Source organism: Pollicipes pollicipes, unplaced genomic scaffold (assembly GCF_011947565.3).
Source record: "Pollicipes pollicipes isolate AB1234 unplaced genomic scaffold, Ppol_2.1 Scaffold_1600;HRSCAF=1878_pilon_pilon_pilon, whole genome shotgun sequence".
NCBI classification, from domain to species: Eukaryota; Metazoa; Arthropoda; class Thecostraca; order Pollicipedomorpha; family Pollicipedidae; genus Pollicipes; species Pollicipes pollicipes.
Window position 1 is genome coordinate 22,723,271 of NW_023595962.1, and position 27,602 is coordinate 22,750,872.

General features: G+C 56.9%; 2 protein-coding genes across 2 annotated transcripts in view; one reads left to right on the plus strand and one right to left on the minus strand.

The window, feature by feature from the left end:
- Positions 1-27,602, plus strand: part of LOC119094032 (uncharacterized) — a 121,744-nt gene that overhangs the window by 13,361 nt on the left and 80,781 nt on the right. The gene's annotated exons all lie outside the window — the stretch shown is intronic.
- LOC119114692 (uncharacterized) lies at positions 10,732-26,880 on the minus strand. Its single transcript, XM_037238712.1, has 4 exons — positions 26,867-26,880; positions 11,749-12,897; positions 11,667-11,706; positions 10,732-11,605 (listed from the first exon to the last, which is right to left on the minus strand). Exons 1-4 carry the CDS (start codon positions 26,878-26,880, stop codon positions 11,207-11,209), a joined length of 1,602 nt encoding a protein of 533 aa, XP_037094607.1. The 3' UTR covers positions 10,732-11,206.

A 27,602-nucleotide genomic window follows, 5' to 3' on the forward strand; every position in this document is an offset into this window, starting at 1 on the left:
GAGCAAACCAAGGTTAAACGGTAGCATGCAATCTGTGGCGATTTCGCACCAGTATCAGGTTGTCCTCTAAGGGCCTTTGACACAAAACAGGTGGTCCTGTCCCACTGAATGGTTGTTTGACCAGCCGGCAAGTCAGTGGCTCCTCGTGCCACTCCAAGGTACAGTGCTGCGGTCCCCTGCCCGGCTCGGGCACTCCCGGCGGCGGAAGGGTCGAGCCATGGGTAACCGTAGCCTTACGCGACCCAACACGGCGGTGGGTAAGTGCAGGTCGGGGCTGGCGGGCGTTACGATCCTTCTGCAGCTGCATTCCGGCGCCAAGAAATCTCTCGCGAAGCTTTCCTGTATCACAACATTTACGCCGAACATGGGAAGAGTCAGACGCTAGCCAAACGTGCGAGCTGTGGAGCTCGCCATCCGGCATGGACTCGCACGTGCCGCACACTCTTGAAAGAAAGAGCGGAACGTCACAGTGAAAACGGAGGCGATTTAGGGGAGAGACCGGGGAGGGCTTGCCGTGACGCAACCCATCGCTGCTGCCGCGGCGCCTGCCGCTGCTGCCGCGGCGCCCTGTCCGCTGATGTCGCGGCGCCCTGTCCGCTGCTGCCGCGGAGCACCTGTTCGCTGTTGTGGCGCCCTGTCCGCTGCTGCCGCGGCGCCTGTCGCTGTTGTGGCCGCCTGTCCGCTGCTGTCGCGGCGCCATGTCGCTGCTGGCGCGGCGCCCTGTCCGCTGCTGTCGAGGCGCCCTGCCGCTGCTGCCGCGGCGCCCTGTCCGTGCTGCGCGGGCCTGTCGATGCTGACGCGGCGACCGGTTCGCTGTTGTGGCGCCTGTCCGCTGCTGCCGCGGCTGCCCTGTTCGCTGTTGTGGAGCCCTGTCCGCTGCTGCCGCGGCGCCCCTGTTCGCTGCCGGCGGCGCTGTGTCCGCTGCTGTCGCGGAGCTGTGTCCGATTGCTACCGCGGCGCCTGTCCGCTGCTGCTGTGGTACCCCGTCCGCTGCTGCCGTGGCGCCCTGTCCGCTGCTGCTGTGGTACCATGTCCGCTGCTGCCGTGGCGCCCTGTCCGCTGCCGCCGCGGCGTTTGCGTCCCGGCCGAGAGCAGGTCACGTGTGGTGGACGTGCCAGCTGCGAGGAGTCCCACGATGGCCAACCAGACTGGACCTCTTTTCATGATATGACTGCTGGCGACTCAATGGCTTTGCTCTGGCATTTGCTCCAGAGACAGGACATATCCCCAAACCTCTTCAGAGAGCGCAAGTTGGGGTGCGGTCACTGCCCCGACAGTGTCGATTGCTTAGGACCGGGCTCCAGCGACGGCCACTGAGCTGCTCAGCCAATTTCCTAGTGCTCCCTCGCAGCAGTCTGTAGCGACTCACCCCGGTACTGCAGAAACATCGAGAGTGCTGCTGTGCGCGCGGAGCCGGCTGCGCATCGACGGAGGAGGGCTGTGGACCGTGTGGCATGGCCGGGGGTCGTAGCGATGCCGATCTTTAATCCGAGAGCGGTTGGCTCTGAGAGCCCTGTCGTCGCCCCGAGGGGGGCGGGGGGGTAGCGGTTGGTGGCCCTTATTTGCTTCAGCGATTCGAGGGGGGGGGGGGTGGTTGTGCGAGGGCGACGAGTGCGTGGCCCCTGGCCGCTGTGGATGTTGTGCGTTGCCGGCTGCCGCTATTAGCCTCCCCACGAGAGCAAATTTTATAATGAGGAGCCCATTGGTCAGCATAAGAGCAGATGATGTTAGCGCACGAACTCGGCACGTTGTGGCCCGGTACACCCGACATCAACGCAACTCATGTGAGCCACAGAGCTAGGATGAACGGGGTTGGGACCGGGGCATTGACGGGACGGTGGGTCCGGTCAGGCACCATGAACGGCTGTGCTCCCCGCCCATGGCTGTGCGCCCTTGACCACGGTATCCACCTCACCCTTTAGCTAGCGATATCATTTAAATGGGCAAAAAACGGGAATGCGTGCATACTAACGCGCCTAACCGGCAATGGTCCCCCGCACTGGCGAACTATATTGACAAGGGCCCACTAGGTAATGACCATGGGACCCCCCCCCCCCCCGCCTTAATTAATCCACGCAGACTCCACGCACTCGGCGCCCATCACACTCATTCCAAGCATTCGCATACGCTGGCGCCCACACCATCTCGTTCATCCTTGGCACGCACACGGGTGGGACCCCCCCCCCCTTTTTCCCCGCACCTTGACATTATAATTGGCCGTCTGCATGGGTCCTCGTTAAGTTTTAATTCACTTATCACATTTCGGTCTTGCCATAAATGCACGTTTAAGCCCCGTTCAAAACATATCACGATGATTTGCCAGCTTGACACCGACGCAGCTGCTGGGCCGACCACGAGTGTCAAAGCTGAACGGCGACTTGCTCCCTCGCCTGACCTCCAGGGTGACGGCTCCCTATTTGGACGACGCTTCCCACGTTCCGTCCACGATGGGTGGCTCCTCATTCACACGGCCGCACCCACCGCTCGCAGCTTTCCGCTGCCGCGCATGCGCCTTAGGCGGCGCCTCGTCCAGCACGGAGGCGTCGCTTCCGGCGCTTCTGCGCCCTCGCCTCCCGTCCGCCGGAGCAGGCTTTGCAAGGCACCGCCCACGGCGCGTCCCTCAGAGGCCCGGAGGCAGACAGCGCGCTCATGGGACGGTGGACCCTCTCGGCAGACGACGAGCGCCCGGCGCGACCTGCGTTCACGCCTTGCGGTCTCCTCGGCCGGCGCGCTCTGAAGACTCGGCCTGACCGGCCTGTCCGACGACCTGACTCCTCGTCGCCTTCCCTATGAGCGTCGATGACGGGATCCCTATCCGTCCCGACCATCCCGTCACCAATCGCTCATAAGGCCCGGCGTGCACCACGTCGGAAGAGGGCGGACTGACTCCTGCCCTCTCCCAAGGCGGAAACACCACGGAAAGACTCCGCTACCGCCCTGCACGATCGAGCATCCCAGGCGGCCCCCACGGATCCAAGGTCACCTCATGACCAACGCCTCCTTAGGCCGTCACGCCTGGGGTCAAGTGGGGAACAACAAAACGAGTCGGCCGTCTAAAAAAAAAAACGAAACTGTGTCTTGTGCCGCGCTACCCACAAACGTCTTTCTGCGTAAAAGCAGGACTGCGGTCGTCTGGCTCCTCGTCCTTGTCACAGCCGCGCCGGGCTACTCGTCTGCCGCTGTCACATCCGCCCACGAGAGCAAATTTATAATGAGGAGCCCATTGGTCAGCGTACGAGCTCCATGATGTTAGCGCACGGCTCGACACGTTGTGGCTCCGGTACACCCGACGTCAACACACACTCATGTGAGCCACAGAGCTAGGATGAAGCGGGTGACCGGGGCATTGGCGGGATGGCGGATCCGGTCAGGCACCCATGAACGGCTGTCTCCCCGCCCATGGCTGTGCGCCCTTGACCACGGTATCCACCTCCACCCTTTAGCTAGCGATATCATTTGAATTGGGCAAAAACGGGATCGCGTGCATACTAATACGTCCCAACCTGGCAATGGGTCCCCGCACTGGCGAATTATATTGGCAAGAACCCGCTGGGTAATGTCCCTGCCCCTCCCCCCCCCCCCCCGCCTTAACTAACCCACGCAGACACCATGCGCTCGGCGCCCCACCACACTCACTCCAAGCATTCACATCCGCTGGTGTCCTACATCATCCCATTCGTCCTTGGCTCGCACGCGTGTGGGGCCTCCCCCCTTATTTCTGCGCCCTTGGCATGCTAATTGGCTCGTCGGCGTGGGTCCTCGTTGAGTTAAGTTAATTCATTTATCACATTTCGATCTTGCCATAAAGCCACGTTTAAGCTATGTTTAAAGTGCATCACGCCCTGTCCTGATTGTCCGGCCTGACCGGCCTGTCCGGCGGCCTGATTCCTCGTCGCCCTCCCTAATGAGCGTCGATGGCGGGATTCCTATCCGTCCCGAACATCCCGTCACCCAATCGCTCATAAGGCCCGGCGTACAGCACTTCGGAAGAAAGCAGACTTGACATCCTGTCCTCTCCCAAGGCGGGAGACGCCACGGATAGACTCCGCCTGCCGTCATGCACAATCAAGCATCCCCGGGCGGTCCCCACGGGTCCAAGGTCACATCATGACCAATGCCTTTTTTGCCGTCACGCCTGGGGTCAAGTGGGAAACAATAAACGAGTCAGCGGTCTCCGAAAAAGGAGCGAAACTGTGTCTTGGGCCGCGCTGCCCACAAACGTCTATCTGCGTAAAGCAGAACTACGGCCGTCTGGCTCCTCGTCCTTGTAGCCACGCCGGGCCGCTCACTGCCGGCGGGCCGCGAGCACTGGGACCCGCTCCGTCCATCCACACCGCAAGATGCTGCCATCTGCCGGCGGGGTCGCGGGATGCCCGCGCCCGCCATCGCGCACTGCCGGGTGCGCGATGGACGGCATCAGGGCGGCGCGATTGTGAGCGGATCGCGCATGCGCGCTTGGCCGTGCCTCCGGCGGGAATTCGGCGTCTCAAAAAGCAACAACAACGAAAAACACGCACACGCACACCAGCGACAACTGAAGCGGAAGACCAAACGTCCTGTTGGCGGGAAAACGAACCTTGGTCTGTGCGGAAGTCCCACGAGACTATGCATTCCACCGGCCTAGGCAACCGCGAGCAACAACGAATGGGGAGAAGGCAGCGTGGTCGTGAGAGAAGCCGAGCATGCGCGCTGGATCGAACCCGTGAGGGTCCGGCCACCTCGAACTATTGAAAAACCATAACAAAGGGAACAAGATAGGGAACCGTCCACCCAACCCACATTCTACCACCATTGCCGCCGGAGGCCTCCGGAGACATGTGCGGCCGCGTCGTCTGGCCGCGACGGCGGCCAGGCGAGGGCCCGGACAAGCCGCAGCGCCTCTACATGGCCTCATCCACCGGCAACTCTGGACAGCTACGGGGCGTGTCAACGAGCGGGCCGCTGCGCCCAAGCATGCATCCCGGGCTCCGGACACAGCACCGCCCAACGCCGGCCCGAGTGTCCTCTCGCCGCCCGAACCAACCTCAGCCATCCTTCTCGCTCCCTCGCTTAAACCATTGCGATGCTAACCGTCATTCTGTATTCACACTCAAGGACAACGAGGCAAAAATCACTCACAGACTTGCGACACACCAGTCCATCGCTTCACGCGGGCTCAGCGTCGAGCCGCGGGGCACTTTACACACTCGCACCCGTGCCCCTCCCCCTTTCCCCAGCTCCGCGGGAGGGTCCGATAACCGCGTCTTGCGCCGCCCAGTCGGGAGGGGGTGAAAGGGCACGCTCGGAGCGCCAGCCGTCCATGGTCCTGGTGGGATGGGGAACAACAGCCTAGGGCACTCACATCGTGTGCGCTGTCGCCGGTGACCGTCGTACGCCGTGTCGAACATCACAGCCGGGACGCTTGTGAGCCGGGGCTTCGGAGGGTCGACCTCAAGATGCAGCTGTAGGCGTCGGGCGCACTCACTGGCACTGTACTCTCCCTTTCTCCGGAGCCCCTCGCTTGATGTTTTATTAATTTTCGACACCTTTCAGCTGGGCCGGCCTGCCTTCGTCTTCTCGCGAGATTCAGTGGGTTTGCCGCCTCGCCCCCTCCGTCCAATGCGTGGCCGGGCCGGCATGCACCGCTCCCAGGGTTCGGCCCTCGACGTACCCCTAGGTCAGATCTCGGGCGTGGCGTCGCTGGCGACGACACAAGGCCCGCCCGCTCTCGCCGGGGGCGGGCCCTGCGCGTCCCGCTCTCGCGACTTGCCTGCAGTGATTTCTGTTCTGTTTGAGCGCCGCTGTGGTTGGCTTGTATAAAACCAAACTCTTTCCGGACGTGGTGCGTGCCGTAAAAGAGGATAGCGTGTTCCGGTTTGACGTCAGGCGTGGTGCAGGAGCGCATGGTAGCGCCGCTTTTTAGTTCACCGCAGCGTGCATTGCGTGAAGATCACCGTTCAAATCGCGTTGCGGCCTGTTGCGGTGCCGGTCGATCTTGATGCTGCCAGCCCGGCCGTCACATGTCGCTGTGGTAGCGGTGTTAGTTGCTGCGCCACACCCGCTCCCACACCTGTATTTGCTCGCCATACTCCCGCGGGAAGGGAGGTCACCAGACGCCGCGCTTGGGACGCAGATTCAGTAGTTATCGACCCCGTTTTTTATGCCTGGTGATCTGGATGCATATAACTCCCTGCGGGGTGGAAACTGCACTAGCCACTGAGGAAGAATGCTCGGGTCACTACCTTACCTCAACGGCTTGTGCGTGTCGAACGCCGGCTCTGGCACACATGTATGGCTCCCGTTCGGGAGCACGTCCGAGAGTACGTCCGGAAGCACGTTCGAGAGCACGTCCGGGAGCACGTGCATGAACACATCCGGGAGCACATCCAGGAGCGCGTCCTGGAGCACGTCCAGGAGCACGTCCGGGAGCACGCCCGGGAGCACATCCGGGAGCACACCTGGCAACACGTCCGGGAGCATGTCCTGGAACACGTCCGGGAGCACGTCCGGGAGCACATCCGGGAGCACGTCCGGGAGCACATCCGGGAGCACATCTACAGTCGACCTTTCTATATGCACTCCATCTCTGGTTAAAAATTTTCCTGCGAGGTAAATAGTGACCTGTGTGGAAGAAACCGCTTCCTCAAATGGCTTCGACCGAACCCCGCCCACCCGCGACCGGATCGTTGGGATCATCGGCGAGCACGCTGGCGGGTGTTCACTACTGTGCACTGTTTCACTACTGTGCACTGTGCACTGTTTCTGTGCACCCTGCGGCGGAAGGCACGGCTTCATCACTGATTGGAAAATCAATGCCTGCAATGAAAATCAGTGCAGTCAATGCAATCTATCGGCAATGCTTACCGCTACCAGTAACGCCTTACGTCAAACGTTCACCAGGTCTCGTTGAACTCCGGTGCCGTAGTGGAATGAAAAGTCCGGACCCACTGTCGCGCAGAAAAAAGGGCGTGCAAGAGATTCCTCCGCTCTCCTACGCCTGATAACCGTATCTTGTTAAAGCGCCCAAGATCAGTGGCGAAGAAACAGCACGAGGGCCGAAACGTGCGTCTTTGCAAACTTACGTTAGGGGTGTAAAGTGTTTGCTCCATTGACGGAGGTGTGGTCCTGCATTAGACGTACTTCAGAGACAGGCTCATCCTCACCAGTGCCGGTACTCAGGGTGGGTGGCTGATCAGTCACTGACATGACAGACGTCACGAACATCTTCGGCCGTGCGTTTTCGGAGCGGGCCACAAAAAACAGAAATCATGCTTATGAAATATTAATGAAATAATATTAATGAAATAATATTAATGAAATATTGCTTAGCATTTGCACGTCATAAGCGTTTGTGCGAACACCACCCGATGAGCTTTCGCCTTAATGGTAAGGAAGCATACAGTGCCATGCTTTCGTGACCGAGCTAAGAGGCGCCATTGGAAGCACAAGTGTGGTCCGAAAACCCGATGACGTCACGAACAATACGCTAAAGCATCTTTGCACAGCGCACTTCAGGAACTGTTGGATGTTTTCCAACCGTTTTTGGGCGACTGACTCCTTTCGTACACAGTGGAGGGAATATGTGATTGTACTGATTTTAAGATCGCACAAAGGCGGCTCAGAACAGGCTCATTATAGGCTGATCGCGCTTCGTGTGGCTTCAGATGTAAGCAGTGCACGTTAAAGCATTCGGCGATTCCAGAGACCCCACTGTAACAAGCTTTTGAACAACACGTTTTACCTGTGTTTTGTGGACATACAGAGACCTTTGATACAACCGGGCACGGTGGTATTTCGTCGAATCTCTACAAGTGTGGTGTGTGTGTGTGGTCACATAGGCTGGTTCTTAGCAAACTTCCTTCGTGACCGCTGTTTTAAGGTTCGAGTCGGTGGTGGGTACTCCGCACAATTGTAACAGGAAAACGGCATGCCACAGGGTGGAATCTTGAGCGTCGCGCTCGTTGCCGTTGTTGTCAATGATATTGTCTACTATCTGCCTGCGTAGGTCAGTCCCCACTCGTAGATGACTTCGCCATCTGCGTAACGGCATCAACGTCAGCCTCAGCAGAACGTCAGGCGCAGCTGCGTGAAGACGATGTAGCCAAAAGGGACACGAGGAATGGTTTTACTTCCTGGACGTCTAAGACCACGTGCATGCGTTTCTGCAGCATGCGACGAACCTGCACAGATTCTGAACTAGCGGACGATTTCAAATCTGGGGATCGTCCCTCGACCGTCGGCGCTCGTACATCGACCACATGACGGGCCTTCATGGCAATATCCATGGGCATTTTGAAAGTCATTTCGCGCGCGTCATATCGAGCAGATCGCAAGATGGTGCTGGCGCTTTGCCGGGCTCTCATCCGACCATAGATGGACTATGCGTGCGCCTTGTATGACGCTGCTGGTGACTCAGGCAAAAGTTGCTGGACGGTGTCGATTATCATCGTGTTCGTATGGCGACAGGTGCCTCTCGCGCATCTCCTGCATCAAGCACGAGCCACCGTTGAAGCTTAGACGTCGACCGCCACCATGTGGCACGCGACGAGAACATGTCGGTTCGGTTCACACCCGGCGTGAGGCATGCCCTTCTCCAGAGACCTGATGAAGACTTTCGCACAGGCCAAGCGGATAAACACCCGACCGCTGTACATCCGAGTGGGTGGCTTGCTCCAGGAAGCCGAAGTTGGCGTCAAGCAAATACAGGCCCAAATGTACTCCGCCACTGAGCCCGGGTTGGTGCTTGCCCCGCCGTTGGACGTTTCGCTGACCGGGTGCTCGAAGAATAACATTTAAGCTCTTGAGATGAGGCAAGAAGCCCGGGCGCTAATATCCAACATCAGGTGCGGTTGACCGGCCTACTTCTGTACTGATCCAACTGATCCAACTGATCCGTCCAAAACGTCCCACGCCACTGGATATGCCTTCAATTTCACCTCGAGGCGCTGGGCGGTGTGCAAGGCGCGCGCATGCGTCGGTTTTTATTGCTGAACTGCACGCCATCGTAGGCTACTTTGAGTGCACCACCCACCTGGGGCGTCCATGATGCACCGCAATATCGACTGACTTTCTCAGCTAGTTTTATCTCTACAGAACCCCGCTGTTTTAGCGACCCAGTTGACCCGGATGATCCGGGAACGAGCCAGATCTCTGGAAGCAAACGGGAAGCAGATCAATTATTGATTCCCAGCCACTTTGACATTACTGGTAATGCGCTGACTTGGCCTCGAAGTCTGCAACACTACCCCCCCCCCCCATCAGACCTTTTAGATCCGTGCAGTGACCTCTACGCTGTTGCAAGGCTCTTTATGCTGGCTGATTGCCAGAATGTGTGGGGCCAGGAAAGCAAATGGAACAAGTTGAAAGCCATCAAGCCTAAGATAAGACTACCGGACACTCTCTTTCCAGGTTCGAAAAGGCGAAACCACGCTTACCCGTGTCCGCACTGGGCGCACATACATCACCTACATATTTGGACTCAGCGGATGACACAGCGGATGCCCCCATATGTGAACGATGCAGGCAAATGTTGACTGCGCAACACGTGCTGGTTGACTTCACCTTGCTCGGCTCAGCAAGGCAGTAGGTCTTCGGGCGCCATGCGACGCTGATGTCGCTGATAGGTGAAGATGATGCGCGGATGATGATGCGCTGATGATGCGGCGCTGATAGGTGAAGTACCCGAGCTTGAACCTTCTGTCTAACACAGTTCTTAGCTGTGTTCGGAGTGGGCGTAATTTAGTTCACTGACAGGGGATAGGGTGTGAAAATATTGATTGGATAGGTTTGATCGTCGCCGCGTACTGCTGTTCCAGTCAGGAATGGTTTCAGGGTCAGGGCTTCTTTGCTTTAAAGCAGTGACATTTAACCGATGGCACACCATTACAGCACGAAATGGACTCAGTGGCCGGAGTGCTGTTAAAAATAAAAATAATCACTCGTGGAAATATACTTGGTATATTAAATTCAATATTTCGAGGCTGCAGCGCCACCCAGCGCGGACAAAGTGCGCGCGGCCGTGCCGAACACCAGCGCAGCGCCAGGTGCCTCGGGCCGGACGCCGACAGGCACCGCTACGATGCCGAGCACGGCCGGAGCACTGCAGCGGTCGCCAAGCACCGCCAGCAGCTGTCGGAGCACCACAGCAACCACGGGGCGTCGTCAGCCGGCGCCGGATCACCACCGGGCGCCCCCGTAACACCGCGGCAGCCGTCGGAGCACCACAGCAGCCACGGGGCATGGTCAGCCGGCGCCGGAACACCACCGGACGGGGCCGTAACACCGCGGCAACCGTCGGAGCACCACAGCAGCCACGGGGCATCGTCAGCGGCCGCCGGAACACCACCGGGCGCCCCGTAACACCGCGGCAGCCGTCGGAGCACCATAGCAGCCACGGGGCATCGTCAGCCGCCGCCGGAACACCACCGGACGGGGCCGTAACACTGCGGCAGCCGTCGGAGCACTACCAGCCACCGCCAGCGCGCAAGCGCGAGCCGCGTCAGCCGGCTGCATCGGGCGCGCGCCCCGTGGTCGTCAGCTGCCGGCGCGGGCCTCCGATACCCTGCTGCGTTACAAAGCGGACATGGCAGGGCTCGGCGTCGGGAGACCGGAGGCCGGAGACCGGGGGCCGGAGACGGAGACCGGGGGCCGGAGACCGGAGACCGGAGACGGGAGACCGGGGGCCGGAGACGGAGACCGGAGACCGGAGACCGGAGACCGGAGACCGGGGGCCGGAGACCGGAGACCGGAGACCGGAGACCGGGGGCCGGAGACGGAGACCGGAGACCGCCCGCAGCACCTTTTCCTTTGTGTGACTAGAAGCTGGTTGAACAGGCCGCGCTCCGATCGAGTCGGCGGCTCGCCGACAAAGGGGCGATCGTCGTACAATGCTAGCGCGTTTTCTTTTAGCTTCAGGCAGTCTTCATAGATCATGTCACGTAGGTTTTGTCATGAAAGACGCAGATGATTGCATTCACTTCGAGCAGATGATGTGCCGCAGAGATGTCTTGTTCTTGAATTTTGATGCCCGAGGAACTGCTTCTTAGAACCTCCAGTCTTGTTTTTATCTACTTCCCTGATTCGTTCAAGCTTTTTATTCCTGGTAACGAGTCCTGGGTGTCCCCGACCACGATCCGCCTCACGCACGTTTGCAACCGGGCGGGATTCGAGCTCACGTCCTCATCGGGCAGCGGTCAAGGTGTCTCGTCAAGGTCAAGGTCAGTCAAGGTCAGTCTCGGCAGAAGCACAGCTTGCGCATGTGGTCCATGCGGTCGGCGACGCAGCGGGCCTGGTCGCCGTAGCGGTCAGTCCTGCTGACGTCCTCGTGGCGCACGGCGAACTCGCCGCTCCCCTTGCGCGTCATCGTGACCTCGAACGTCCGGGCGCCGGGCGCGGCGCGCATGCGCAGTTGCATCATGGGCTGGGCGGTCATGCCGGCGCTGCTCAGGTCTGGCACGAAGCCGTCCTTGTCCTTGGATTTCACGAAGCGCAGCAGGTTAGCCTGCGGCTGAAGCACCTCTGCCTTCAGGATCTCCTCGACGCGGAGCGGCGCACAGCGTCCGGGCGTCTGGCGCTCCTGCTCGGCGTTGACATAGCGCTCGAAGGCGCGCGCCGCCTCCTGCGCCGCGTCGCCGTCGCTGGCGGGCCGCCAGCGCAGACAGGCCGCACCAGTGAGGCTCGACGCCGGCCTCAGCGCAGCCGCGCGCCGCCGAGCCCGCCCGCAGGAGACTGACGCCACGACCGGCCGGGTCCGGCGGCGGCCCTGCCGGCCAGTGGCGCAGGTGCTGCAGCGTCTGGTGCAGGTCGAACGGCGTGGTCAGCTGCTGGGCGTGCTGGCGTAGCGCGGCGAGTGCCTCCGGGTACCGCTGGCCGACCCAGGCCGGCAATGCCCACGCCACGAACGGCAGCCGCTCCTCCAGCTTGCCCTGCTGCGTGTTGCGGACGGCGGTGAAGCGGTGCCCGTGGTCGGCCATCATCAGCAGCGCCGTGTTGTTGAGCGCGCCGGTGTTGCGCATGCGCGTCAGGAAGGCCACCATATCGTCGTCGGCCACGCCCACGAGGTTCACGTCGTCGTGCGAGAGCTCGGAGTGAAAACTGAAGATGAACTTGGCTGTGTGCGGGTAGGCGGCGTATAGTTGCTCTACGTAGTCCGTCATCACCTTGTGCCGGGGCGTGTCGCGCAGACAGTGTGGCTTGTGCCTGCCGAACCCGGGCTTCGTGGCCAGGTAGAAAGGACGCATGTAGTGCGTCGTTGGCTGCGGCATGAAGCCCTTCAGTCGGTACTGAAACGTGCCGATGTGCGGCTGGTCCTCATTGAAGGCGGTGACGAAGCCGTCATCGGCGAATTTTTTCCAAATGAATGGGTAGACGTTGACGAAGTCAGCCGAGCTGAAGCGCTTCCTCGTCTCGGGCAGCTCCGGCTCCGTCTGACCCGTCAGTATCGGGATCAGCGCCTGCGGCGTGCCGTCACCGACGATGTTGTACCCCTGCAGGATCACCGCGCCCAGTTGCTTCCGCAGGAAAGCTACGGTCTTGGGCAGCTTGCGCTCGTACGTGTTGCGCGACAGCGAGTCAAAGCCCCAGATGAGGACGTTAAGCGGCAGCTGGCTCGGGGAGAGCTGATCGAGTCGGCGCGCGCTGGGCGCCGCGCCCGCGCGCACCCCGGCCACCACGTTCTGCCAGGTGGCGCCGTCTGCAGCGCGGCACCTGACGCGCACGAAGTCGGACGCGTGCAGCTCGTACGCTGTCTCCGACACCGTCACTGCGCCCTCCTCCACCCTCTCGTCCGTCACGAACAGCACATCGGCGAACTCGCACTTGACGGTGCCGTGCGCGCGGCGCGCCTCCTCGCGCACGACCACCCGTCCCACGCCGACGCTCACCCAGGCCGGCTCGGTGTCGCAAGCCAGTGGCGGCACGGCGTGGAACAACTGGCGCAGCTCGGGCGCGTCGAGCGGCAGCGGCGGGAGCCGGCAGTCGTCGCTGCCGGCCGTGCCGCGCCACAGCTCGCCGCCGTCCTCCGGCGGCGGCGCCGACGGCACGGCCGCGGAGCGCAGCAGCAGGACGGCGCCGGCCGCCGCGCCCAGCAGCAGCAGCAGGCGCCCGGGGCGGACCGCGGAACATCCCGACGCCCAGCACCGCCGCAGCATCATGGCAGGCGGCGACGCTGGCTGACGGCCTCGCTCGCGGAACGGCAGCCGACTGTGACGACAAGCGCGCTGACGATCCCGACTGTGACGTCAGGCGCGCTGACGATCCCGACTGTGACGTCAGGCGCGCTGACGATCCCGGCTGGCGTCCCCACTGCCCAGTCTTCTGTCTTGAAGGAGGTCTCTTTCCTCACTCGGCCTTCAAGCAACGTCTCGCTGGCTGCCCCGCCAGCTGCCCTCTCGGTTGGCCTCGGCGGCTGCCCTCGGCGGCTGCCCTCGGCGGCTGCCCTCGGCGGCTGCCTCGCCAGCTGCCCTCTCGGTTGGCCTCAGCGGCTGCCCTCGGTTGGCCTCGGCGGCTGCCCTCGGTTGGCCTCGGCGGCTGCCCTCGGCGGCTGGCCGGTGCCGCTGGACCCGGCGCCGGACGGTCGGCGGCTGCCGGTGAGCCGCCTGTTCGTGCCGGGCACGGCTGGCAGCCCTTGATCCTGGCCCGGCTGAAGCGCCGGTCGGCCGCCCTCACCCCTGGCCTGGAACGCAGGCGGCCGTCGGTGACTGGGTCTCCACTTCACGACCCGGCGCCGGCAGCTCTGAGCTCAGGGATGGTCAGGGATGGCCAGGGATGGCCAGGGACGGGAGCTCTCCCCAGGGATGCAAGTCACGGTCAGCGGCGGAAGCCTGGTCGGGATGGTCGCACACCGGGGACGGGATTCTGTTCAAGGCAGGGATCCTGTTCAGCGACAGCAGTTGCTTTCAGGGCCGGAGCCTTGGCAACCGAGAGGTGCGCTTGGGCCTCGGACCTAAACAGACATGATATTATGAGCCCATTTTCGCCAGTGCCTTTAATAGTGAACGGTTCTCCATGCCAGCTGCAGGGTCTTTCAAAACATCCTTCTTTAATTTGGAGCCGAAGGATCCCAGATGTGCATCTCGTTACGCGGTGACTGCCTGACAGCACTCCTGGTTACTCCTGACGTCACTTCTGTCAGGCGGGCTAGTGACCATTCGTTGGCCGGGCAACTTCCGGGCCAGCACTACTGGGCCCGACCCAGCGAGAGCTGCTTCACTGGCCGGACACTTCCAGGCAAGCGAACCAGCTCTCGGATAAGGCGCAGCAGTGCAGGCGTCCTTTTGAAGAGCGAGTGCAGGCAGGGCAGGGGAGAGAGAGGGCAGGCGGGGCAGGGGAGAGAGGGCAGTCGAACTCGAGGGTTGCCAAAGTCCTTCACCTGAAGTCACGCCGAGATTATGGCTGAGAAATAATGAACCGACAGAGATGAAAATGCCGATAATGAAAATGCCAAAAATGAAAATAAGAAATAATGAACTGAAATAATGAACCGACAGAGATGAAATGACATGAAGGATCTATGGGTCGCTCGCTAAAAAAAATCGCCTCTTCGTCCTCCTGCAGGGTGGTCTGGCTTTTATTATCGTTTCTCTTGATCGTTCCTCTTTATCGTTTCTCTTTATCGTTTCTCTTTATCGTTTCTCTTTATTGTTTCGTATCGTTTAATTTTAGGCAAGATCTTTTGAGCAGATGCTCAGCGCCGTGCTTCATTTTCAGGCAACTTCTTTTACATCTGCGCGCCTTTTTGAGGTTTTTTAGGATCGAGCGTATCTTGCGATGCCCGAGAAGGCAACCTGTAGACATTTCGCAAACGTGAAAATAAAACTAACAATAAAAATAAAATATGCCTGATGTACATCCCGGCCATAAACCCTGTCCAGGTGATTCTGAAGCTTAGACGCAGGTCTCTCGCCCCGCGTGAGCCGTCTCTCACGTAACTGTTCACGCCTCTTTGATTGACGCTTCACTCAGGCTCGCGCGTGCGTGGTCAGGTACTTATAACCAGTTGCGAAAAAAGAGCGATTCTATCAAGATTCCATATCCAGAAATTGCGCCGGGTTGTAAAGAGGTCCGAAGCACCGCGCGGTGCGGTTGTATGATAAGCGAAGACAACGTAGGTACAGAAGCAATACAGTAACAGACAATGCAGATGCAGAAACTGGGTGTATCACGAGGAGGCGAAGAACTCGCGTCGACGTGGGTGAGACCTGGCATGACGAGGCGATCGGCCTTACTCACCGTTTCTCCCGGGGCCGGCGACCGTACCGTCGGGGGGCACCGCCGCCGACTGCGCCGCCGTGTATGTGTGTGCGCGCGTGTGCTTGTACGGGGTGCGTCGATCGCCGGAGCTGCCGCCGGTGGCTGCCAGTCAGCAGTGCCCGCTGCATCGGCCGGCGCCGCGTGGCGCGTCTCACCTGGTTTGAAGTCACGCGAGCAGCACCGCGGACGGTTCCCAGCGCCAGTGGCAGCCACCGTGGACGGTCCCAGCGCCAGCGATAGCACCGCGGGGGTCCCAGCGCCAGCGTAGCACCCGCGGTGGGTCCCAGCGCCAGCGGTAGCACCGCGGTGGGTCCACAGCGCCAGCGGTAGCACCGGTGGCGGTCCCAGCGCCAGAGGTAGCACCGGGGCGGTCCCAGTGCCAGCGGTTACGCAGGGCCGGGCTGGCACTGTCCATTGACTGTGAGGCGGTCCGTTCCTCGACCGGCGCCGCGCTCGCCGCCGATAAGGGCTGATAAGGGCTGCCATCCGCCGGCACACGAAAGCCGTGTTTGGGGAGCAATCTACACATTGATATGGGTTCGGGCGAAAGGTGTGCGTGATCCAGGTGCATTTCAGTGAATATGGTTATTGCTATCTAGTCAATGTTGGATACGTTTTGCGTCATTGTTTTTCCCGTTTTAAACCTAAAACTTTGCCGTCATTCGCCGTTTTTCATAAAGCGCACTGATGGAGGGGGGGGGGGGGGGGGGGGGGAGATGTTGATGCGACCCTCCTGCCGTTTCGAAAGTGAAAAGGATAGAATCTTAGCGGAAAACACCAGTGCATTGGTCTCCACGAGATCTTGCGATTGCGTATCAGTTTTTTTTCGGCCTAGGTCAATAATGATTCCATGATGCCAGGTTAAAGGTCAGATTTCCAGCAAAGCGGGCCTTTTCAGCTTTTCATGCTCATGTGTATGAGGTCATCCCTGTAAGCGACACCAATCGTTGGTTGCGGCTCACTGCCTACGCCGGCCGTAGATCGCGTGCAAGGCTCCGCAAAGCCCGCCGCCGCTCCGACACCAGAAAGGCTGAGAACACGTGTTTAGTGGCAAAACGCGCACAATAGTTGCCCCTTAGGTTTGGGCGCGATTGCGCGCGAAAAAAAAATTGGGCGCGATTGCACGACGTGCCGGAGAGGTATTATCAAAAAACCTCAGGGGGGGGGGGGGGGGGGGGAGGGGGGAGATAGCAATGACCGCCCGCGGCAAGTTCGACATCGATTGTGCGCTCCCAACCTTCTTATTTTTATGTGTCGATTTCTTTTTGGCCGTCACCATTAAGTCACGTTCATGCGTGTCATAAATTCGGTAATGGGATCTCGTGCTCCGAGGCCTGCTCTCTCTCTCTGTGTGTGTGTGTGTGTGTGTGTGTGTGTGTGTGTGTGTGCGTGCGTGCGTGCGTGCGTGCGTGCGTGCGTGCGTGCGTGCGTGCGTGCGTGCGTGCGTGCGTGCGTGTGCGTGCGTGCGTGCGTGCGTGCGTGCGTGCGTGCGTGCGTGCGTGCGTGCGTGCGTGCGTGCGTGCGTGCGTGCGTGCGTGCGTGCGTGTGTGTGTGTGTGTGTGTGTGTGTGTGTGTGTGTGTGTGTGTGTGTGTGTGTGTGTGTGTGTGTGTGTGTGTGTGTGTGTGTGTGTGTGTGTGTGTGCGCCCCTGGTGAGATCCGCGGACATGTCGAGCTTAACACAGAGTGCTTGTTTACCGCTGTACCAGCCAGGGGCGGCGCCACGGCGTGTTGGGGGGGGGGGGGGGGCACAATTTCCTGGGGCCTCCCGGACAAAATGGGGTTCCCTCACGAGGAGGGGCATCGTATTCGAAGGGGGAGGGGCATCGAAGGCATGCGCCTTTCATGAAACAGTAACACGCGCAACATTCAAATGAATAGGTATTGGCTATACAAACATCTAGATTAGGGCCGTCTTATTATGCACAAAACGGTCTCACTATCCCCTATCAGTGGCATCTTTTTGAGCACCCCTGATATATAGAGCGGCCTCCTTTTCCAGAACAGGATGCTTCCGATTCACGAAGAAGCAGGGAGCTAGAATCGCTTTTGAACTAAGGTGGGAGTGAAATATTCCGTCGCAAAAAGACCGTGCTGGAGTGAAAAATCAATTCACAAAAGATGGATTTACGACCCTCGCGACTGATGCTTCAGCGAGCAAAGACATCTATATCAGGTTGGCATGGACGTAATATCAGAACCCTGGCAAAACTGTTTTGTCTTTTAACATCTTAGACCATTACAGTGAAACAGAATACGTTAAAGCATCGTAATTTCATGACAGTGTAATGAGCATAAAAATCATAAACACCAGCAATTTGATGCTGCGCTTTGCACTTCCCTTCTACAGCACTTTTAACACAAAACAAAGCAAAGGAATTCAATAACAAAATAACAACAGAAAATGCAGCAAGCATAAAACACTCAGCAAAAAAAAAATCCTTGGATTGCCACAGCCCATCCCCAAGTCAAACAAAATAGACATACTCTGGCTTCTGTTAAGATGGGGTCAGGGAAAACAAACATTTTGTTAATGTTTCTTACAAAATACCAATGCTTATTTCCATGAAAGTAGCCTAACTATGCCTAACCTAAAGAGCCCTTACATCATCTCATCCTGTATAACCTGTTTGTTTCACAGCAGCAGTTGTGAGTTACTGATTCTTGCACAGTTCCTATTACCACTTGCCATGCACTTAACCGACTTAACCCAACTTAGAGTAGCCCATATGTTGAACTTCATCTCAACTCACCTATCTGTTGACAGCAGTACTTGTAATGAAAGTATGATAAAGCTAATTTCGGCTGGTTTCGACTTGCATTTTTATTCAGTTCATTTGTGTATGCTTGTTGACGTCAGAAAAATTGGTAACACACAAATCAAAACTCTTTAAGTCACTTTGAACAACTTATTTTGATTGCCATGGTTAACCTATGTTAAGGGCAATGATGAGCATGCTCCACAAACAATCTCTCTTCTGGAAAAGTAACATTACTTTAGATGACCATGCCAAGTATTGCTGCTTGCCTTTTCAGCTGCAGCAAAGGCATGCATTTAGGCTTGTTTATTCATATTTAATGACACAGTTTGAGATGTTGGCTTCATATTTTAAATGGGATGGTCTGACTGCTTGTTACATATTGATATTCGACTCATATTATAATTGCTATGCAGCGTAGAGTATCTCTGCGTAAAAATAAAGTGCATTTATACAGTACAGTCATTTGCCAGTCAGCAAACCATGACAACTATACCTGGTTAAAGCAGCCATGAGGGACCACTTCACGACATTTGGGGCAAATAATCAAGAATGTGGAACAAAATAAGCCCATTGCATGCCCTATCGCATCATAACTTGTCTTGTGACAGAACTCGGTGGATTAAAACAGAAAATCGCTAACTCTGGTCACCAATCTTGTGTTGAACGCAGGTATGGTAAGCAATTATTTGGTCCACAGGAGACTTAATGGTTTTCTCACTACGTTTTGCATGGTCTGCTGGCAGACAGAGTGGTCCCACTCACCCCCAAATAGAAACTGTCAATCATGCCCACCAACCTACGTGATTAGAATGCGAAACAAGTAAGAGGTGTGCATGATAAGCGTCTCCAGAGGGCAGAATTTCGTCCTCAAACACTTCTGTATTAGCTGCCTCAAGTCTGTCCCAAACCTCTGTATGGCAGCATTAGGATAGCCTTGTCAGGCACCCTGGTGAGTTAGACACCCGAAAGGCTTAGATTTTTCATTTCTGAGCACCGCCAAGAACCAAAAAAAACTGTTAACCGAGCGTTAAACAGGGCAAAAATGGCGATAAAAATAAGTTCCGTGCTTCAAATTGTTTCCCTCATTCCCTGTGAATTGTTCACTCTTGGGTGCATATCAAACATGTTTAGGCGACTGGCGAATTAATCAAATTTATGCATGAAATACTTACAAGTTTGCAGTTGGAGCATCTTGCAGAGAAATTCGTCAGCATTTTAAGCAACAGATGGTACCTCTAAAGGCAATCGAAAAGGAAGGAAGAATAAGGTGGTATCACACTCGTATGATACCAAGAAAAACAAAAGTAGTTAAATAAATATAAAGACTGATACTTTTTTGGCAAAATTTTGTTATCAGCTGAGTTGGCTTAAAATCCGTTAAATGAAGTGCTCAAATGGTGATATTTATCTTGTAAATTCAATTTAGAAGACATGTCTTGAATCTTTCACTCCAGCATTTCGGGAGTGATGCAATTTAGTGGTCAAGTTTTCTCGGGCAAAAAGAAATACGTGGAGCAAAATTCTCTACCAGGCCTTGCTGGTGTTTGCACCAGGCTCTGCTTTCGTGGTGTGGTGTTGAGACAAAAAAAAATACGGGACGCGCAAGGCCATGTAATAAGGTATGATCATCCGGGGATTTTTCCGGCACTTTTCCTTCACCATTACAGTGACGTCACAAAGTCCCAACCTGGCATCACAGCCCCGGCTGCATTACCTTCGCGTCTGCTACACCGGTGCACCTTCTAACAAATGCATCTAGTGATCGCCACAGGGCACTTAAAAAAGTACTACGAGGAAATATGCAAGGGGATTTTTGTCACGCCTGTTGTAAAACAGCGAACATAGGCCTAGGAACCAGGAGCCCAGCTGCCATGGCACTTCCATTTGCCGAGGATGCCAAACATTGAGTCTATGGTGATGCATTGAAGTTGGCCAGCCTACAGCTGCTTAAATGCAGGTTTCCGGACCTGGCCAAGGTTCAGCCACTGCCAAAGGAAGAACTGAGCGGCACCAGGATCATCATCCGACCTGTCGCGTTGAGCCTCAGCACTGTACATAATAACGTGCTGGGTTGCACTGGTGTTCGATTGAGGCAGTTTGAGACGACGGAAGTGATACGCTACCTGGTAGAACATAGGACATTGTGGACATTGCACATCGCGTCAACTATGCCACGAAGCCTCCGAGGGTCGTGGTGCATGGCGTTAATCAAGATCATATCCATCACGCCATGCAGCCAAGTCATCGAACACACGTATGGCCCATAATTCGCCATATTTTACTAAAACGATGATTGCGCCCAGCATACACTTCATTGTGCACACTTGGCGAGGATCCAAAGAAACGGGGGAGAGGGGAGAATTCTTGCGCCCAGCATGCACTTCATTGTGCACACTTGGCGAGGACCCAAAATGAACAGGGCGGGACGGGGGCGGAACTCACATAAGCACAACGATATTCACTTCGCGCCGTCCACATGAGGTCGCACCTGTTTAGCTGCGCGTCTGGCAGCGGCTCGCTCAGCCCCAGCCTGATTAAGCCATCTGAGGTGCAGATGAGTGCGCGTCTTCACTAGCTTCCGAGCAATCCCCTTGCCCAGCGCAGAACTGTCTCAGCAGGAGCTTTGTGGGGCGGTCCACGATGCCAATGTCCCGGTCCATGCCTCGGTCCAGCACTTGTTGGAACACGATCTCGAAAGCCTCGACAACGCTTGTCCAGGCCGGCGACGGCACCATCAGATCACCCCGTCTAACCGTGTGTGTCCAGCTGTCTGGCACACAGCTGGGTGGTGCCTCTCGGGCCGACAGTCCCATACTTGAATCAAGGTGTTTGCACTTGACTTGACAAGGCGTTTGCACTTGCACTTGGATCAAGGTGTTTGCACTTGACCGTCGCGAGGCCCGCAACGAAGGCCGGCGGCCCGTGCTCGATGTGTGTGTCCTCGTATATTTCGTCGCCGCAGTGGGGGCCATTTTCGGTCCTCTCGCCGTCACCGCCATGGAGCTTGCCTTTGCCCGATTCGTCGAACCCGCCGTTCTCGTCCACTTTGTTCAGGATGGGTATCCCCCGCAGGGACACCGGCTTCGGTCGGTGTAGGGGACTTGCGCCCCCTCGGGTCCCAGCTCCGGTAACGGGCGGACAGCGCAAGCTGGTCCTCTCAGGGCGTAGCGACCCTGCCGGTGCGTGAGCTCCTGCTCCTTGTCCCACCCGCTCCTTCCACTTTACCCGCACTCCCACATCCAGCCCTATCACCATTCCTCATCCTCGTTTTATCGGGGTCGCCGTGCCCCATCGCCCACGTCCCCGGGTTGATCGGATCCTGGTGGCCTAGGGGCGCGTCGTGCGGGTCAGTCACAGCACGCCCCAACACTCCACTTTGGCCAGAATATCCGAGGGCGTGGGGGGTCCGTGGGGCCCCACACGGGTCTAGCGGCTTGTCGCTCGCGTTGCGGTTGGGTGCTTTTTGCGGGTCTCCGCTTGGGGCACCTGACCGCGCGCAGCGGCTTGAGGGGTCAAGGGGCGGCGGCGCTGAACCACGGTCAGGACGGGGAGGGGTCTCCCCGGTTACACCTGGTCGTGCGGGAGGCGTCGTTCGCCCCGTATAGCACCGGGGGAGTCCTGGTGGTACCGCCACCCCCTGGGTGAGTGGGCCGTCCCCCAGTTGGGCTCCGAGGTGGGTGGGGAGCCTCGGTGCCGAATACTTAAACCGTACACCTATGGCAACTTGAAATAAAAAAACACCCGCACCCCGAAAGGGGGGGCGGACAGAGAGTACAGGTGGTAGCGTGTCAGCGCCAACCCCTCGAATCTTGATTTTTCGAGGCGCCGAGAAGGCGCTGTCGTCCCTTTCGCGCTTTCAAAGGCGAAATGGGTGTGATCGTTTTGGAAAGGTGCTCCGATGTGATAAGCTGAAGGACGGTGGGATCGAGGTCGAGTTTCAGAATGGAGAGGACGCGAAACGGGCAATAACTTCGGATAGGTTTGTGTACTGCGTGCGGGATGCGGAAGGGAAAAAGGACGTGTCAGTGGCGATGACCGTTGAGGTTCACAGGACAAGGAACTCTTCAAAGGGTATCATCAACTGCTTTGACTTGAAAGATGTCAGTGAGGAGGAAATAGTCGACGGCCTTGCCGAATTCGGGGTTACAGATGCTCGCCGCATCAAGGTGCGCAGGGGTGCGGAGTTGGTCCCCACCAACAACATCGTACTGACTTTTAATCGTCCTGACCTACCATCTGAAGGAAGGGTAGGCTATGTGAAGGTGAAGGTGCGCCTTTTTATTCCGAACCCCATGAGATGTTTTAAGTGCCAGATGTTTGGACATGCGAGGGATTTCTGCCGTAACCAGCCAGCATGTGGTAAGTGTGCTTCTCCGGAGCACCCGAGTGATCAGTGCACTGCGGCGAGCCCATGGTGTGTTAACTGTGGGAAAAACCAAAAACCTCATTCTACTTTCGATCGTTCATGTCCGGCGTACGCCAGAGAGAAGGAGATTATTGCATTGAAAACAACGAAGAACATATCATTTCGTGAAGCGAGGGATTTTTATGAACTGAGCCACCCTAAGAAGTCATATGCCACAGCATGCAAAGCTCCTGTCGCACCTGAAGCGTCCTTAGATCATATGACTGGAACCCAACTCATTGAACTTCTTAAATCGTTCGGGCTGTCGGTTGTACCGGCGTCCCAGGTGCACACCACCGTATCGGCAACGTCATCGTCCCCCGTGCCGTTGGCACCCCGCGCCCCTTCTGAGGCAGAGGCCGGCTCGCCAGTTGTTGCCTCGCCGTCTCACCCCTCCCCGGTGCCGGAGAGCCCGGTGCCCGCCGTGGTGCCAGCCTCCGCGGCATCATCTGACGCGCCGGCAGAGGGAGAGGGGTGGACGGTCGTTCAGCGTGGCCGAGGCCTGCGGACTTCGCCGGCCTCACCATCCAGCACCCAGCTGCCGTCGTCTCCAGTGACACCCGTTGCGAGCACTTCTGGAAGAGCGCTTGAAACACTAGAGCGCCACGAGGCAGACAGGCGCGCCCGTGAGGCTAAAAGGGCGCGTCTGGTTGAGCAGGAGCGGGCCAAAGCAGCCAACAGGCTGTCAGGAGCGGGCAAGGAGCCTGCTCCCCGGAGCAATACTCCCTCACCACGTAGACCGGTTGAGGCTTCACCACGGCACCAGGTGGTGGGCAGGGGCTCAGTGATGGCCCCTCCTCCGCCACCACCACGTACGGGATATGCTGGCTCCAAGCGTGTCCCGTCTGGGCCCTTGTCCCCAAGTGACGGGGGTAGCCCAAGGTCCCGCCCCAGGCTGGGGCACCGATCTGTGGAACTGGGTTCCAGAACTGAGATATCTGGCGCTTCATCTGGAGCGGCGCAGTTCTTTTAAATCTCACTTTTAAGAGTGAGATATTCCATCTTCTTTTAACACGTCCTTTTACAGACGTTTTTACATTGGAACTGCTGTTCTTTTGAACCGTGTCGCGTCTTAAAGTGTGACTTTGACCCTTTTTTAGTACGCCCTCTTGCAGGCGTATTGACTGTGATATTCTGCGTGCTGTGCTGGTGAGCTAGGTGTGTAATGGCTACCCTCACTTAGTTTTATGACGAGTATCTTACAGTGGAACTGCAGGGGCGTGAGAACTAGTCTAAACGATCTCAGAGTCATTCTGAATCAGCGCCGTCCGGCCATCGCCTGCCTGCAGGAGACCAAACTGGCACCTGGCTCTCATATTAGTATCCCGAGCTACACCGTAATGCGTCGGGATATGCCAGCTGATCCAGTTGCACACGGCGGAGTTCTTTTGGCTGTGCACCACAGTGCCTCCGTCCAACGCGTGGTCTTACACTCGGACCTGCAAGCTGTTGCAGCTAAGGTACATTTTGGGCGTCGTGCAATAACCGTCTGTTCGCTTTACTTACCTCCTGGTGCTCCATTTCCGACGGCAGAAATTAGATTTCTGGTGACCGAGCTTCCCCCGCCCCTTCTTTTGCCGGGTGACTTTAATGCTCACCACACATCTTGGGGTTGCGCCCAGCCCAACACTCGCGGCAGGCATTGCGAAACTTTTTTACATGATGAATCTCTCTGTATTTTAAACACCGGGACCCGAACCCACATGACGCTGTCAGGTCAGACATCGGCGCTGGACTTGAGTTTTTCAAGCCTCCAACTGGCGGCACACCTGACATGGTCGGTTGACAACGAATCCTTTAGTAGTGATCACTACCCCATCTAGTTGCGTTACCAGAACGGAGCAGCTCTCGGTTCCAGGCCACAACGGTGGAATCTTAGAGAGGCTGACTGGGATAAATTTCAGGCACTGGTGGAAACCAGGTTGGCTTCCGGTTCGGTGGATATGCGTGCGTCGATAGAGGAACTTACCTCCACAATCTTGCGATCGGCACAAGAAAGCATACCACGTACATCCGGTGCCCCACGTCGTCCCCCTGTTCCGGGGTGGACGGATCAGTGCCGCGACGCTATACGTGCGCGGAAAAAAGCCCTGCGAGACTTTGATCGACGCAGCACTACGGACAACCTAATCGCTTTTCGACGAGCTCGGGCGGCAGCTCGATGCACTATCTTGGAGGCCAAGCGCACGTCTTGGCGGTTATATGTTGGACAGCTTAATTGCCAAACGCCGGTTTCAGCGGTTTGGGCGCGGGTGAAGCGTATAGCAGGCCAACACTCGTCAGTGCCGCTCCCCGTGCTCTGTATGAATGGCCAGGACATACTGGACCCATCTAAGGTGGCAAATGAAATGGCTCGTGCGTTCGCGGAGCGTTGTGGGCGAACAACTGCCGCTCCTGATTTCATACGCCATCGTGCTCGTTGCGAACCAGCCCAGATAAGCTTTCATACATCCTAAGAGTTTTCATACAACAAACCTTTTACAATGCTTGAACTGATGTCTGCCATTAACTCTCTGCGCAGCGTGGCGGAAGGCCCAGATCTCATTCATAATGATATGCTCCGGCGACTTCCACCAACAGCAACACAAGCTATGCTGCGGGCATTCAATCAGTTGTGGGAAACAGGAGAGTTCCCCACGTCTTGGCGGGAGTCGTTAATAGTTCCGCTGCTGAAGCCTGGTAAGAATGGGGAGGATCCATCTGACTACCGTCCGATTGCGCTGACCTCCTCTATGTGCAAACTTCTGGAGCGGATGGTTCAGACACGATTGTCTTGGTTCTTAGAAAGCAACGATATCTTCTCGAACGCGCAGTGTGGTTTCAGGAAAAACCGTAGCACCATTGATCATCTTTTAGCCTTGGACTCAACTGTGCGCATTTCTTTTAAGGAAAGGCGACACGTAGGTGCTGTGTTCTTCGACATGGAAAGGGCTTGTGACACCACCTAACGATGTGGCATCTTACGGAAGCTGTTCCAGTATGGCATACGCGGAGCTATGGGTACCTTTCTTGCGAACTTTCTTGCTGACAGTTTCTTCCGCGTTCGTGTTGGTTCCATGTGCTCGAGAAGATATACCCAAGAGAACGGCATACCCCAGGGCAGTGTTCCAAGTGTTGCGTTGTTTGCTGTCACGATAAATGATGTCGAGACAGTTTTCCCCAAGCGATTGGTCGCTCGCTTTTTGTTGATGACCTCGCCATCTGGTGCAGCTCTGCCACGGCAGCGTCCATGTCGCGTCAGTTGCAGTTGGCTGTGGCACGCTTAGAAAGATGGAGCATGCTCAACGGGTTACGGTTTTCGACCTCGAAGACAGTTCCCGTCCACTTTTGCCGACGCCGGCGTCAGTGTCCCGACATGGTGCTTAATGGACAGTCGATCCCCTGCAATGCGGCGGCACGGTTTTTGGGATTACATTTTGATAAGCGTTTCGCCTACAAGGAGCATCTTATCATTCTGCGTGACTAGTGTTTTAAGACGCTGAACATATTGAAAGGTGTGGCACGAACATTCTACGGAGCAGATCGGAAAACACTTTTATTGTTATACCGTTCACTGATACGTTCCAAGCTGGACTATGCGTGTTTTGCATATGATGGTGCCTCTGAGTCTGTAAAACGTCCATTAAATGCGGTCCATCATGCTGCGTTGAGAATCATTACTGGTGCATTTCGTACGTCTCCGACAGCCAGCTTGCTTGTGGAAGCCAACGAACCTTTGCTGGCTACCCGAAGACAGTTGTTGGGGATGCGATACGCTTGTAAGCTCGCGCAATTCCCGAACCACCTAACACATGACGCTGTGTTCTCACGCCACATATCCAATGTTTTTAGTCCGAACAAACAGCACGTGTGGCGCCGTTCTGTGTGCGTGTTCGTAATGTTCTTCTTGAGAGTGGCTTAAGTTTTCGGGGTGTGGCACGCCCACGTAGCCTGCCGACCGCTCCGTGGGTGATGGTATCGCCAACTGTCGACGTCTCATTGTCGGAGGTTCAGAAGCAAAATATGATCCCGTACGTTGCCAGATCAACAGCTTTGAAGCATATCGAAACATATCGGGGGTTTACAATTCGTACACAGACGGCTCGAAAACGGATACGGGTGTTGGTTCCGCTTTTGTGTGTGGTCCCCATGCGCGATCATTTACACTGCCAGCCCATGCGTCCGTGTATACTGCAGAGCTTGTGGCCATCATTAAGGCGCTCTGCTTTACAGAGGTGGGCGAAGACAGTCTGCACGTGATTTTATCGGATTCCCTAAGTGCCCTTTCGGCACTAAGGCATTTTAATCCGGTAAATCCCCTTATACAGGATGTTTTACTGCGTCTCGACCCTCTGTACCGGGCTGGCAAGACTATAGTACTTTTGCTGGATTCCGAGCCACGTTGGCATTGCGGGAAATGAGCTGGCTGACTCTGCTGCAAAGCGTGCTACTCGTCGTCCCTGTCGCAGAACGTTTCCGATACCCGCTACAGACCTGTACTCGCCCATCTCTGCCTTTTTGCGCGGGGAATGGCAGAGCACATGGGATGCGATGGACACCACTAAAATGAAAAACATCAAGCCAGTTGTTCAGGAATGGCAGTCATCCTATCGAAAGTCTAGACGGGAGGAAGTAATCCTGTGTCGGTTGCGGATTGGCCATACCAATGCTACACATCGATACCTACTATGTCACGACGAACTACCACGATGTCGCCACTGCAACACCACGCTCACAGTGGAGCATGTGCTCATATGTTGTCCCATACTACGCGTCGAGCGTCTGAGGTTCTTGGGCCCGGTGGCGCCGTACCTGACGCTCTCCGATTTACTAGGTGACAGCTCACCACATATCCAACATACCCCCAAGTTCGTATCGCATGTTAAGTTCTGCACTTTATATACACCTGCCTGAATAGTTCATACCGCGTGTAGGAAGTTTTTAGGTTGCCGAAAGCTTCGTATCAACGACGCGTTCCTCACACAAATCAGCCATTTTCATTTCCGAATAATATATATTTTTTAGTCATTTACCGTCGTAGGTAGCCATTTTGCTGTCTCGGGCGCAAAATGACCACAATAGTCGGCGCGCCCTAAAGCCCCAATCAACAACAACAGGATGGGCATCGGAGGCATCGCGGCTGCTTGCTGGTAGGCGGCCTCCACGTCGTCCGTATGCGCTGCCGCTTCCACCACAGCTGGATCTTGGATCTGCGACACAAGGAAAGGGT

Coding starts and splice junctions, on each gene's coding strand:
- LOC119114692 (XM_037238712.1), bottom strand. Junction 11,707..11,748: donor CTGCAGCACCTGCGCCACTG/GCCGGCAGGGCC, acceptor TCGTGGCGTCAG/TCTCCTGCGGGCGGGCTCGG. Junction 11,606..11,666: donor CGGCGCGCGGCTGCGCTGAG/GCCGGCGTCGAG, acceptor AGCGACGGCGAC/GCGGCGCAGGAGGCGGCGCG.